The sequence below is a fragment of the Ochotona princeps genome, chromosome 1, assembly GCF_030435755.1.
Source record: "Ochotona princeps isolate mOchPri1 chromosome 1, mOchPri1.hap1, whole genome shotgun sequence".
NCBI classification, from domain to species: domain Eukaryota; kingdom Metazoa; phylum Chordata; class Mammalia; order Lagomorpha; family Ochotonidae; genus Ochotona; species Ochotona princeps.
In genome coordinates, this window is record NC_080832.1 from 114,370,626 (window position 1) to 114,384,888 (window position 14,263).

General features: G+C 40.0%; 1 protein-coding gene across 1 annotated transcript; it reads left to right on the forward strand.

Moving 5' to 3' along the window:
- Positions 1 to 2,817: 2,817 nt before the first annotated feature.
- Positions 2,818 to 11,503, forward strand: LOC101532547 (butyrophilin-like protein 1). The gene is made up of 10 exons (XM_058664908.1): positions 2,818 to 3,102; positions 3,520 to 3,701; positions 6,180 to 6,530; positions 7,067 to 7,348; positions 7,475 to 7,675; positions 8,184 to 8,204; positions 8,290 to 8,316; positions 8,476 to 8,502; positions 9,791 to 9,817; positions 10,943 to 11,503. Exons 2-10 carry the CDS (start codon positions 3,614 to 3,616, stop codon positions 11,452 to 11,454), a joined length of 1,536 nt encoding a protein of 511 aa, XP_058520891.1. The 5' UTR covers positions 2,818 to 3,102; positions 3,520 to 3,613; the 3' UTR covers positions 11,455 to 11,503.
- Positions 11,504 to 14,263: the final 2,760 nt, after the last annotated feature.

Genomic DNA, 14,263 nt, shown 5'->3' on the forward strand with positions numbered 1-14,263 from the left:
ATCCTTGACTGCTTTCCCAGGCCAAAAGCAGAGAGCCGGATGGGAAGCAGGGCTGCTAGGGTTAGCTCTGGTGCTCGTATGGGATCCCAGTATGTACAAAATGAGGACTTTAAGCGCTAGTCCACCATACTGGATACTCTGTGTAACAGTTACCACATATCAGGGAAAGCACATGGATGTAACTGAAAACACAATGGTTTCCAGTTTCGTCAATTTTGTCGCAGAAGACAAGAATTTATTCTTTTTATGACTGAGTATATTTTCTTTATGTTTGGTGGTTGTGAGCTCCTCTCTGTTTTTCATGTGGTACATAATCCATTACTGAGAACATGGTTGTCCTATTGCGCTATAGCATAGACAGCTGATTCTTTTAATAGCTCTTTAAACATTTTTAATAAAAATAACAGATTTTATGTATTTCAGATACAATTGTAAGACAATAACCATACTTCTCTCTCTCCCTCCCTCCCTCCTTCAATACTTTCTGTTTCCTTTAGTTTTTTTTAAAAAAGATTTATTTTTATTGGAAAGTCAGATATACAGAGAGCAGGAGAGAAAAAGAGGATGATCTTCCATCCGATGATTGACTCCTTAATTGGCTGAAATGGCTGGAGCTGAGCTGATCTGAAGCAGGAGCCTGAAGCCTCTTTTGGGTCTCCCAAGCACATGTAGTGTCACCAGGCTTTGGGCTGTCCTCGACTGTTTTCCCAGGCTATGAGCAGGGAGCTGGATGGGAAGCAGGGCCACCTAGATTAAGCTGGCACCCATATGGGATCCTAGTGCACTTTAACCACTAGGCTACCACACCGGGCCCTGTATTCTTTATTTTTAATTCTATGTATTGATACCAGTTACCAAACACCAACATTTTTTAAAGGCTTTTTTTTAATTGAAAAGGCAGATTTATAGAGAAAAGGAGAGGCAGAGAGAAAAATTTTTCATCTGCTGGTTCACTCTCCCCAAATGGCTGCCAATGACTGGAGCTTAGCTAATCTGAAGCCAGGAGCCAGGAGCCTCTTTCAGGTCTTCCACACAGGTGTAGGATTCCAAGGCTTTGGGCCATCCTCTACTGTTTAATGGGGCCACAAGCAGGGAGCTGGATGGGAGGTGGGGCAGCCGGGACATGAACTGGCACCAATAAAGGAGTCTGGCATGTGCAACGTGAGGATTTAGCCACTGAGGCATCATGTTGGGGCCACATACCCGTCTTTCCCCTCCTGTCACCCTGCCTGGCTTACATTAACCAGTGTTCTAAATTCAAATAAAGTTAAAAATTTCCATATGTGGGGCAGAACATATGATAATTGTTTTCCCATGTCTGATTTATTCTGCTTAATGTAATAACCAAAAATTTTACCCACTATGCTCCAATGTCAGGTTTTTTATTATTATTCATGACCAAATCTTGTTTCATTATGTATTTATACCACATTTTCTTTGCCATGCATCCACTGAGAGACACTTAGGTTCATTCTGTTTCTTAGCCGTTATGACCAGTGATGTCACCAATGGGCAAGTATAAGAATGTCTTTGATATGGTGACTTAACTTCTTTGGCATGTATTCCCAAAGTGATATACCAGGTCATATGGTAGGTCTACTTTTGTTTTTCTCGTGAACCTTCCTGTAATTTTCCACAACAGCTGCATTCATTCACGTTCCTCTCAACACTGTAACAGAGGGAGTCCACCAGATGATGAATGGATACAGAAAATGTGTTTTATGTATAGAGTGAAGTGCTATTCAGTCATATAAGAAGGCTGTCTGGCCAATTGCGATACAAGGAATCAGAGGACATTACATGAAGTGAAAACAGGCCTGGCACAGCTGACAGTACTGAATGGTTTCATTCACATGTCTTCTGAGATACACAACATGATGGAGTTTTAACAACATTTTGTTTAGTCAGAGGATCCAAACCTCAAAGCATATATGTTATATACGGTATGATTCCTTTTGTTGTTATTTATCAAGTTTTAGAACAGGCATGATTTAGTATCACAATTTTTATGATGATACTGTTGAACATTTTTAATTGGTTTAATATACAATGGATGTGAGAAAAATTTTCTAGTATTAGACATGTTTTATATTTTGATCAAGGTGGTGTTTTTATTAGTATAAGAATTTGTGGTGCCCTTTGAAATATATTTTGCAAAAACCATGCATTCTACTCTGTGCAAATTACCCATCAATTGATTTTATTTCTAAAACACTGGATGCCTCTAACTGGCTATGGAGACATTCATTTAGGATCTTAGTATCTCTTCGGTCAGACTGTCAGCAGATCATTCCTAGTATTTTTATAATTGATTTTTGGGTGTCTGATCACCTGCAAATATTATGTCACATGAGGAAACATTAACTGAGCTCAGAAAGAAAGAAAGTGCAATGGAAAGCCAGCTCTTTCTGAACATGTTCTGCATCTGACACAATCACTTTTTCTACTCTACCATTGGAAGCCCTAAGATCTATTCAGCAAAGAGTCCTCCATTTCTAGCTCTGGTTTTCCCCTGCGTATCTCTACAAGCCTCTTCTTCTGTGCATTACAGTATGGAAAGAAGAAATCACGCTTGTTTTGGTTTTATTTTCTGAGTAAATTAGTGATTTGAACATTCCAATGTTTCACCGATCTGACCATCATACAGATAGACGCTTCATTCACCCTGAGTAATGTGGTTTCAGTCCTCTGCAAGTGAGAAAAGGGCCCTACATTCTCAACAAAGGCACACATCCTGCTTCTTACTCTGTGGCCCAGCCCAGTTCAAAGTATCCTGCGGTGGCCTTTGTTACTTTCTCTTTTACAGTAACTGAAATGTTCAGCAAGAAGCTGGCTGTGATTACCTTCTTAGTCTCATTTCCGGAAGAGACATTAAAAAACCCACCTGTCTGGGCAGCAAGGTGTACCTATTTTCTCAAGAATATCTTTCCAATTTAATGATGCGTTAAAAACCTGTCAACCCCAGCCTGTGCAGTTATATCCTTCGATGCTGAACAACAGAACCACCAGATGCAACCGTCTAAAGAGTCGGGCTTGTTGCTGTACTGAGGAGACCAGAAGCTTCAAGAAATCCACCAGGTCCATCCAACTGGTGACGTGCAGGTGGGTCTGTGGTAGGCAAGGACACGGGCAAACAGGGTTTTGAGCTCTGGGCCACATGGAGAGAAAAGGAGGTGAGTGACGGGATCATTTGTGGTAAGTACATAAAGGCAAGTATTCTGAAGAAGCACTGGCTGAGGGGAGTAGTCTGGTTCTGTGTCTGACTTCACTTGTTCAGCATTGACTTGCGGTTTTCAATTCCAAGAGAGCAGTGATGAGAAGGCAACTCTGTGGGAAAGCAAGACAGACACCAGAGCAAGAGACCAGAGTTCAGTGTTGGGCACCTAATGGGGATATGGTTGGTTTTCAGAAGGAAAGAGAGAAGGAAGAAGGAAATCTCATTGAATTAGGGGATAGGCGTTTGTTTGTAAGGGGAAAAAGCCTAATGAAAAATAATTATGAACTTATGTCTTTGAGCAGATTATTTTTCTAAGAACTCGCCCTCTCCTGGCCATCTCCCCACCTTCTGCTACACAGTAGTTCAGTGTTGGAGGGAACATTTCCCTCTGCTTTGATGAAGATGCTGCGTCTTGCCGGCTTGCCTCCGACCAGCTTTGTGCTCCCTTCTCTCCTTCTCCAGCTGTTCATATGGTATTCCGCAGGTCAGTGTTCTGCCTCACACTTTCCAATTACCGACTTATTCTCCTACATTCCTCTTGCATAAATGGAAATGGTAGGTCATGTGTCAGCCATGCGTCCTTACTCCTTTGGGTAGATGTTATAACATTTATAGTTGTGATATTGATTGACATTGTCAATGAGTGTAGGTGGCTTTAGCCTATTGAGCTTAGATTTGATCTGTTTGTGAAAAATTGCTTTATACTTTTTACTCTGCCCAGGAAAGTCTGACATACACAAGTTTAGATTCAAAATTTCTGGGTTCTGACTGGTTATGATCTTGCAGAGATCTTTAGTCTGTCTGTAACATGACTCTCCCATTCATAAAATAAAAAGGGTCCTTGGGATGAAACTTCCGAGAAGTGGTTTGGAGATATAAGATCACAGGAATGATGCTTTTTTCCCTTTTATCTACTCATTTTGATGTGCTAGATGAGGAGTACCAAAAAATTTAATGTTGGAGCATGTTAACTCGAAGATTTTATAAAAATTATGCTATGGAAACATAACCTTTGTATGTGATCTGGTACCATTTGCAGTCATAGAAGCAAGTTAAATATTCACTTACTTAGCAAAAGTGTGCACATAATGGTGCTGACAGTGAAAAACAGGTTCAGCAGACTACAAGTCGTAAGATGGCTGGATGTCTATTGTTGGAGATGTTGATGTATAGTGATCACATGTATGCGATACACTGACCTTTTCTACAACGTTATGGCTCATGTAAGATCAAATGCCCTTTTTCTACATTAAATTCCTCATGTAATATGTATTATCAGGACCCCAGCATCAGATAACTAAAGACATGTGTCTCCTGTTTCAGCAGTACCTGGTGTTTTATGCAGGAATGGGGTAGAACGAAACCACTGGCTCAGTCCAGCACAATGACTACTTTCATTCTTGCCCAGACTGTCTGATCCACACCCTCAGCTGGTCAGAGCCATTTTCACCAAACTCATATGCCCTTGCCTTTTGTGGTCAGTCCTTCTGGACATCCACAGAGCCATCCTGTTCTGAATTGATCACAAGCAGAACCATCACACCTGTGCAGCCTGAGCGCCACTGTGTCCCATGCTTCTGTCAGTGCAGGTTTAGCCAGTCACCTTTAAGTCAGCGTGGAATTCTACAGTATAAGATCTTCTTCCTTCCAATTCACATCCTGGCAGTAGGTAATGGTTGAACCCACATGGGAGACTGGGATTGAGTTTCAGGCTCATGGCTTTTATCTGGCCCAGGATGACCTGTTGAGGGTAGTTTAGGAGTAAATCATTGGGCTGAAGATGTCCTTACTCTGTCTCTTTTTCAAATTCAAGGAAAGTAAATAGGCACTTAAATTTTTTAAAAATGATTTACTTGTTTTTATTAGAAAGGCAGATTTATAGATTTACATCCAGAGAAAGGATGTTCCATCTGCTGGTTCACTCCCCAAGTAACTGCAACAGCTGGAGCTGAACTGATCCAAGTCAGGATCCCAGAGCTTTCTTTCTGGTCTCCCACATGTGTACAGGGTCCCAAGGCCTTGGGTCATTCTCTACTGCTTTCCTAGGCCACAAGCTGGGAGCTGCATGGGAAGTGGAGCAGGCAGTAAAATCTTTCCCAAAATAGCAAAAAACAAACAAACAAACAAACAAAAAAACCAAACAAACCGATGTCCACGTGGGATTCTGATGTTTGAAAGGGAGGATTATCCAAATGTGCTATGGCACAAGGCCCAAGATTTATCTTTTTTAATTAAAATTTTTCATTGAATAGTTCAGTTGATTTGATGAAGGAGCATATATTACAGCACAGACAAAATTCTCATTTTCACTATAACTCTCTCCTTCAATTTTATTAAGAGCTGTCAGACTCTTAACCTGTTGAGCCACAGCCTCCATATCCTCCACCTCTTTCACTAAAATGATTTTCATGTAAAACTACCCTATGGGCCTTCACAGTTACTTGAAAGCAAAATAAAAGACTCATCTTCCCTTAAAATTCTACTTTTACCTTTGGGATAAAACCCTATCAAATCTCCCTAAATCTCAAGTTCAGAAGCATTTAATGTCTACTTTTTCTCCTAGGACATCAGGGAGATGACTTTCCCCCTCAGAAAGAACAATAACTTAGTGAGTTTCTTTGCCACGTTGAATTATCAACAAATCTCTTCTACATGCTTTACAAATACTACTTGGAAATGCATAGAAAAATGTTGTTTGTAATGCTAAGCTGTCAACATTTGTTATTTCCAAGAAATGAATGGAATCTGTTGGAAGAGAGTTAAGAGGAGAGCAGTTAGACAAAATATTATATGCCTGGATATGTATATTAATATACATGCACATTTTTATAGAGATAATTTTTTTAAAATTTAGAATACATACTATTTTTCTGGAAAATTCATACAAAGCAGAAATATGTGAGTTGACACATAATGCAATACAGATGGATCTTTTGTCTCATCCTCTCTCATTTCCCAGCAGAGTCCCTGTTTTCTGTGGAGGGTCCCCAGGAGCCTGTCGTGGTTTCCCTGGGGGAAGACGCCTCTCTCCCCTGCCAGCTGCTGCCTGAGCAGAGTGCCGCCCACATGCACATCCGGTGGTACCGAGGCCAGCTCTCCCTGGCGGTGCTGGTGTTCCAGGATGGACAGGAGCACAGCGATGAGCAGATGCTGGAGTACCGTGGCAGGACCCAGTTGGTGGCCAACGCCATCAACAAGGGGAGTGTGACGCTGCTGATACAGCATGTCAGGGCCTCTGATGCTGGCCAGTACTGGTGTCATTTTAGAGATGGGGACGTCTTTCAAGAGGCCATCGTGGAGCTGAATGTCATAGGTATGTGTGTATTCAGCAGAATGGAGGTCATGGAAAGTCAGGAAGGAGGAGAGGATTCTGATTTCTCATCAGGCCCTGCACACCATCTTGGATATATCAACACACCGTTGTGCCTTGCCAAATACCAGTCTTCTAACTTGAACAGAAGGATAAGACAGCGCATTCTTTTCATTTCTAAATACTGAAAGGTGAAAATTTCTAAAGATGTTTGACATACAAAAGTTCTGAAAACATACTGAGGAATAGTTAGTTCAGCCTAAGACATTATTTTTGTATGATCGGGAGAGAAAAATAATGAACAGAATTAAACTTTTCTGGATTTAATTGCTCCTGCTATTTTCCCTTCCTGGAATGACCTCGTAGAATGGCTCTCTTTGTCTAATCACATTGCAAAGGCATTATGTTGATTACAAAACTGCCCCATAGCAGACTAATTCCTCACCTCTGAACGTGCATTTCCTCAGACCAGGTTTGAGCTTCAGAGACCATGAGTTCTGAGAACCCCCCAACCTCCGGCCTTTGTCTTCTGCCCTTAGGTTTGGGCTCTACCCCTCGTGTTCACATGACAGGGCCGGAAGAAGGGGGCATTCGAGTGCTCTGCTCCTCCGGTGGCTGGTTCCCCAAACCAACCGTGCAATGGAGAGACAAGGCTGGAGGAAAGCTCTCATCGCTTCCTGAGTCTCAAACCCAAGACAGTGATGGGCTCTTCTCTGTGGAGTCATCGATCATAGTCAAAGACAGCTCCTTGGGCAATGTGACCTGTGCCATCCAGAATTCCCTCTCTGGCCAGGAGAGAGCATCAGCCATCTTCCTCCCAGGTGAGTCCAAACTTCAGGTGGGTGGAGTAAGGACAGGAAGTGGGAGAAGTGTTGAGGGGAGCACTGGGGATACAACAGGCTCCTTCAGGTTGGTGCTTGACGGTGCCTCCCACCACCCCTGTGTAGAGCCCTTCTTCCCCAGGATGTCTCCATGGAAAGTAGCGCTAGCCTGGACCTTCCCGGTGCTGAGTCTCCTCCTCATTGGGATCAGTTACATTGGTTGGAGAGAACATCAAGCCAAAGTGTTGGAAATAAAGAAAACGAAAAATGAATCTGAGGAGAGAGATCAAGCGAAGAAGGAAAAGGAAGAGGCGTGTAAGACCAGAGGTAAATGTGGAAGGGAGCAGGGTGAATTAGAGGTTCAGGCAAAAGCTGGAGGAGATAGAGTAGATAAGAATATCAGAGATTCTCAAAGACTTCACAGAAATGTGTGTGTCAGGCACACATTCATTTCTGGCTGTCCCGTCTGAGGAGAAAATCATGTGGGAAGCTGGGTTAAACGCCCTGGTCAGGAGGTCTCTAAAGTGTGACTCCTCTCACCAGCGTCCTCCCTCCCACCTCTCTGTCCCAGCCTGTACTTTGTCCCAGTGTGAATGTTTTCTCCAGAACGCTCTCCCTAATCATACTGCAAGAAATATCTTCTGACAAACTTATTACATTCTAGAATATCTTGCAAGCATATTCTGGTTTTCTTAATTGAATATGAATGGTTATCCCAGTTTATCACTGAAATTTAGGTATCCTCACGGGAAGGCCAAATCTAATTAATTAGCTACTCACCAACTCAATGACTGGTAAATCCCTGGTGACGGTTTTATATCTCCTTCTCTTACAGAAGACCTCCAGGAAGAGCTCAGTGAGTCTTGCTTCCTGTCATGCCCTCTAGTTTGTTTTCCTTTTTCACCTGTTCTGGGCTTCTCATGGGATGTTGTTTCTTGCAGAGAAGCGAAAAGAACTGTACAAAGAAGGTAAGAGACTTGGCCTTTTCCTTACCTTGATGTCTCCTCCTCCCTTTTGGAGGAAAAGAGGGAAAATGAAAAAATGATAGGAAATATGATGAGTGTAAAGGAATGTAAGACAACAGATGAATACTGCATCTTTTCTTACCTGAAATTGTTCTGTTTCAGACTGGAAGAAGGCCCTGCTGTATCCTGGTAAATGATGCTCCTAAATCTTGTCTGATATCTTCAGTGTTACGAGCTTAATGAACAGACACTAAATGCAGACACACATTCACATACACAAAGAGCTATAAACTTGCAAGTTGTGAAAACGTATTTGGTATCAATGTGTGGTAATTTGTATTTGGTAATTCAAATAATCAATGCTTGTTCAGAACTAAGATAAGTAGAAAATAATGTTTAAAATATTTATTTGGAAGGCAGAGTTACGGAGAGGAGGATGCTGTTTCATTCCCAAAATAACTGCAATGGCCATACCTGGGCCATGCAGAAGCCAGAAATTTCTTCCAGATTTGCCATGTCGGTGCAGGGGTGTAAAAACTTATTCACTGCTTTTCCAGCTGCATTATTAGGGAGCCATATAAAAATGGGACAGCTGGGAACTGAAACAGCACTCATATGAGATGCTAGCTCTGAAAACTGTGGTTTAACTCAGTGCATCTCAGCATGGGCTCCAGGAACTTCATATAAATTCTAAGTCACTTTGCAGAAGGAAGATATGGAAATTTCAGAGTGATTTAATGAGATTTTGGAAGAGTAGTGAATGTTCAGTATCAGTATTTATATACAGCAAATAAATACTCAGGCTTAAAAAAGAATAGATAATATGGGGATTGGTTTTTTGGTGCACTGTGTTATGCTGCAGCCAGCGACACCAGCATTATATCTGAGAGCAAGTTTCAGTTCCAGCCACTCCACTTCTGATACAACTCCCTGTCCATGTGCCTGGAGGAGCAGCAGAACATCATCTAGGTACTGGAACCTCTTGTCACCTTTGTGGGAGACTTGAATGGTGTTCAAGAGTCCTGGCTTCGGCTCCAGTGGTTGCAAACAAGTGGATTATAAACCAGCAGATGGAATAATTCTCACCGTCTCTCTCTCTTTGTAACTCTGCCTTTCACATAAATAAATACATTAAAAATAAAACCAAAAATAGATAGTATGTTTTATACTTGGAAATCTATGTTGAATCTGTTTTTACCTATTCAAGGCCTGTCAAGTCAGTTTCCATGTACAGGAACATAGGGTTAAAGGTTAGGAACTCTTACAGTCATGACCTGCTTAAGTTCATAAGCAAAGACAGAGAGCAGAATGCACCCCACTTGTCCTGTAGCTTCTGGATCTACCAGAGGTCGTGGGGCTTTGTGAGGAAGTGAGAGAAATTGAGAAAAATGGAGACGTGGTCATTCAGTGTAGGAAACATTTCTTCTCTTTTTCACCTCTTGGTGCATATCCTTTAATTTGTGTTGGTCTTTTTCAGACTGGAGGAAGGAACTGTTTATGTCTGGTGAGTGATTTCTATTTATCTCTTTGGCTCCTTTCCAATGTACCGCTCTTTCTCATTTTTCCTTTCCAAACACCATGTTCTAGTGGAAAGGACAAGGCATCATTAGTGCAGAAGGGGAAGAACATGTACATCAGCAATACGAATTTGTTTTATTAATTGGTTGTGTTTCTACCCTTATATTTTGACCCACTTTTCTTGTCCATGGGGTCCACTTGGATTTGAAAATGGAAACTAATGTAGTCCCTCCCTTGAGAAAATCCCTAACTAACAATTCCTGAAAATGTAAGGAATTATCAGTTACTCTCTTTAGTGATTAGTTCAAATGAGACCCATTGCATATTTATGAACATGTATCGCCTTTATTCTCTTTAAAATATGTATTTTTAAAATTTTATGATGTAGTTTCAAAGCTCCTGGTATTTCCCTTCCGCTTTCCCTTCCCATACTGAATTCCCCTATATCATTACAACGGTATAGTCCTTCATAATTAATCGTAAGTGCACCAATCTGCTATTTAAGTGTATCCTAAAATTGTAGGTATTGACAATGGTAGAGACTCCAGCATCCTATTGTAAAGAATTATTTAACAGTTTTCATCGGGAGTCCTTCTTTGGTTTGAAAGTAGAGATGCATACTGCTTTGTATCTTCACATCTGATTGTGAGAGTCTCTGTTACACAGTTATTATACATTCCCTTAAATGAAAAGCCATAAAACAAAACCAATAACAGCAAGAAAAGATAGAAATTTAGCAACAACATGAAGTTAAATAGCATCCTTTCTATGAATTCGATCATTGTTCTATTTTATAAAGAACGTGGAAAGAACAATATTCTCAAGTTAATATTGAAAGTTCTGGCTCACGTGGCACTCTGCTATGAAGTTAATAGTAGCATGGGTGAAACTGAGTAAGACTCTCATTGTAAGTAAGTTGAGTAAGAAATTGTGTGAGACACACACATGCAATCCCAGCGTGTGTTTGTGTGTGTGTGCATGCGTGCGCAGATGCTTAGGGGAAAAGTGTTGTCATAACCTAGCCCTCTGTTTTCCCTGTTTCTTTAAAGTTTTATCTGTGTAGAAAGTTTGTGAAATATACCATGGTGGTTCTCTTTTCTTCTTCTTCTAGCCTCTGTGACTATACATCATGAAATGCCTAACAAGAGTAATTCTGGTCCAGAAGGAAAAGAGAACCACAAAGAGGAGTCACAGAATCCACCTGCCAATGACCATCCAGGAGATGACAACCTCATTACGGTGGATCAGAAATGTTTCACAAAGGGGAGATACTATTGGGAGGTGGACCTTGGGGGTGCTGATGAGTGGACGCTAGGCATATTTGATGATTGTACAATTGGAAATGCACCCATCAGAGAAACATCAAAGAAAAAATTCAGAGTCTTAGAGAAGCAGGGAGCTAGATACCGGGTTCTTTGCTATACTCTCCAAGACACTTTTCTAGAGGAGACTCTTAAAATAGAAAATAGTCCACAAAAGATTGTGGTTTTCTTAGATTATGAAGACAATGATGTTTCTTTTTATGATATAAATAGCGGTGACCACATCTATTCCTTCACCAAATCTAGCTTCTCTGGACAAGTCTATCCTTACTTCTCCCTTTCTGCACGATCCTCTAAGTGACTTAGAGAAAGTACTCTCAGCCCAGGTGCTCCAGCTCAGGATCCAGTCATGATGAGTGGCCTCAGGGACCATGAGCATGTGTGTCTCAGAGCAACTCCACTTCACGAGGACACATGACCTAGGATTACCACATAAAAAGTGGTGCTTCTCAAGAAGAAAAATATCAGGGCCCTTTGTTTTTCATTATTGTAAATGTTAATTCTCATTATTTTATTTTTGATATGTCCCATACTTTAATTTTCTAGAATGAATGATTGCAAAACTGGCATGAGTGAAAACAAAGGTGTGCGATTATAAAGACGTGGCAATTATTTTAGTGTCAGATTCAATATAAGCAAATTGTCAGTTGGCTCTGTAATTTTTTTTCTAACATTTTTCTAACATTCTCTCTATGCTTGTTTAATAAAGAACTGGTGAAAAAAAACAAATTGTGTACAGGCATATTCTTTGGACTACTCATTGACTAGCATTGTTAAGGCGATATTTAAGGAAATAGAAATTAAAAGAATCATATTGTTAAAGAACAAAACAGCAACAATGAGTAAAACCCCACAACTGCTACTTGCAAATGTGTAAGGGAAACTTTAGTTTTATAATCAGACCAAATTAGGTCTTCAATGTAGAGATAACTTTAGGAAAGAAAAAACATCAGTTACCATCTAGTTCCAAGAAATTTGATGATGTTAGCGTGATGTAGATCTAGAAGACTGTGAAGAAAGGAGCACATGCTGAAGGAGGAAGAAGCAATCTATTGCTTTGCTTAAGATACTGATAAAGGAAATAAAGACCTTATATTATTGGCAATTCTAAGTAGGAAAGATTTATTTTCCTCTCCTTTTAATCAAAACTGTTGATTGCACTATACCATGTAATTGCAGGAAGCAGTATCCAGTGCTCAGTTAGGGACTACAATAGTTATATTCCTGTCCAAAAGACTGGAAAGTTTTGTAAATTCATTGCCCTTTGTGTATTCAGACATTGGAATACGAGATACTCAATATTGTTCTGCTAGAAAAAAGATATAATTAGGGTCAGACTCAAAGCAGACTTACTCCTGAAGATTAAATATTAAAAGCAAGACCAAAAGCAGTAAGTTACTAATTTCAGAACAAAGCTCAGTGGGGTGAAACTAAAATGTCTGAATTCCAGTCAGTGATGATCAAGCATGAAAAGAAATAGTAAAATACAACAATAAATAAAAATCAATAAATTAAAATTGACATAGAACTGTTATGGCTGTTAGAATTAACAGACTAGAACATTAAAACAGAGGTTATAACGATCTCTAAATATTCAAAATGTTAGAGATTTGAATTTATAAGGAAGACTCACATTGTGTTTCTAGAAATGAAGACTTTAACATGTGAGATAAAAGTTACACTGGGCCGGTCTGAGGACACAGGGATGAACTTAGGTGCTTTTCCTGTTCTCTCAGTCAGATGATGTACAAAGGAATCTCCTGACACCAGGTGGGGGAGAGAAGTGGATTCCTCACACAAGAGCAAGTAATCAGTTCTGCAAGAAATGCAAGAAATACCAGTGGATGTCTTAATTCAGTTGGTTTCTGACACTCCTTCTGGAATCAGACAAAGGTTGAGAGGTCAGTCCCACAAGACTGCTCCCTATTTCAGATGACACTGGAAAGCACAGCTTGTTTTATCTGTATTTTTGACTGACCAACTATAAATCAACATTTGCATAAGCTTCTTATTGGACCCAACTATTTTGCTAGAAAAATCACAGAAATCAGATAAACTTCCATGTTTGCTGCATTAATGGCCAGAACATTATGATGAACAAGTTAACACATTGTGGGTGTGATATGGAGCATCTATGTCCTCTACACTCTTTGTGCCTCTTCCAACATGTCCAACTATATGGAATCCCTTGAATGCAGTCCGTTTATGAAATCTTCATTTCACACACACAGTGGATTAACTCCTTGGCCATGGTAATCACCTCATTTTCAGTCCTTCCTCATGGAAGGTTGGAGTCAGGGACTGATAGATAGCCTTAATCTTCTAGTCCTGCCTTACTCTCTGAGGTAACCTACCCCAAATCTGTAAGCAGCAGTCATCATTTAACTCATTAGCATACAAAAATACAACTTACGTTAGGAATTTCTAAGAATTTTATTTCTGTTATTTAAAAATATTTATTCTTTTTTATTATTTTATGATGCAATTGCATAGACTCTCTGATTTCCCTTACTCTTCCCCAAATCCCTTCAACTCTACTGATAGTATAGTCCTTCATAATCTGTCACAAGTCCATCTTTCTTCTGTTTAAGTATATCCTGATTGTAGGTACAGACAATGGAGACAGTCAAGCATCCAATTGTCAAGATACAGTTAATAGCTTCATTGGGAGTCCATCTTTGATTCAGAAGTAGAGATGTGTACTGCGTTGTATCTTCAAATCTGGATATGATAGTCTCTATTACACAGTTACTATTCATCCCCTTAAATGAAAAACCATAAAATAAAATCAATAACAGAGAAAAAATGTAAAATTTACAACAACATAAGTTACAGCAACATAAATGTGTCACTGAAGAAATGAAAAAGAAAATCAAAAACCTTCTTGAGCAAACAATGTTATGCATGACCTTGAGTCAGTGAGGAAATTAATAAGAAAAATCTTTTGGAGAAATTAAAATGAAAAATAAATATATCAATATCCATAGATGTTCCAAAAACCATATTGAAAGGGTTACTGATCTTGTATTTTGCATAAAAGTTGCCTTATATTAGAGAGAACATATGATATTTGTCCTTTTGGGAGTGACTAATTTCACTGAGTATAATGG

Bases quoted from the DNA above. Each gene is read 5' to 3' on its own strand.
- LOC101532547 (XM_058664908.1), top strand. From the start codon at position 3,614: ATGAAGATGCTGCGTCTTGCCGGCTTGCCTCCGACCAGCTTTGTGCTC. The intron at 7,676-8,183 runs GTAAATGTGGAA...CTTCTCTTACAG, and splicing joins AGAGGCGTGTAAGACCAGAG to AAGACCTCCAGGAAGAGCTC. The intron at 8,317-8,475 runs GTAAGAGACTTG...GTTCTGTTTCAG, and splicing joins AAAAGAACTGTACAAAGAAG to ACTGGAAGAAGGCCCTGCTG.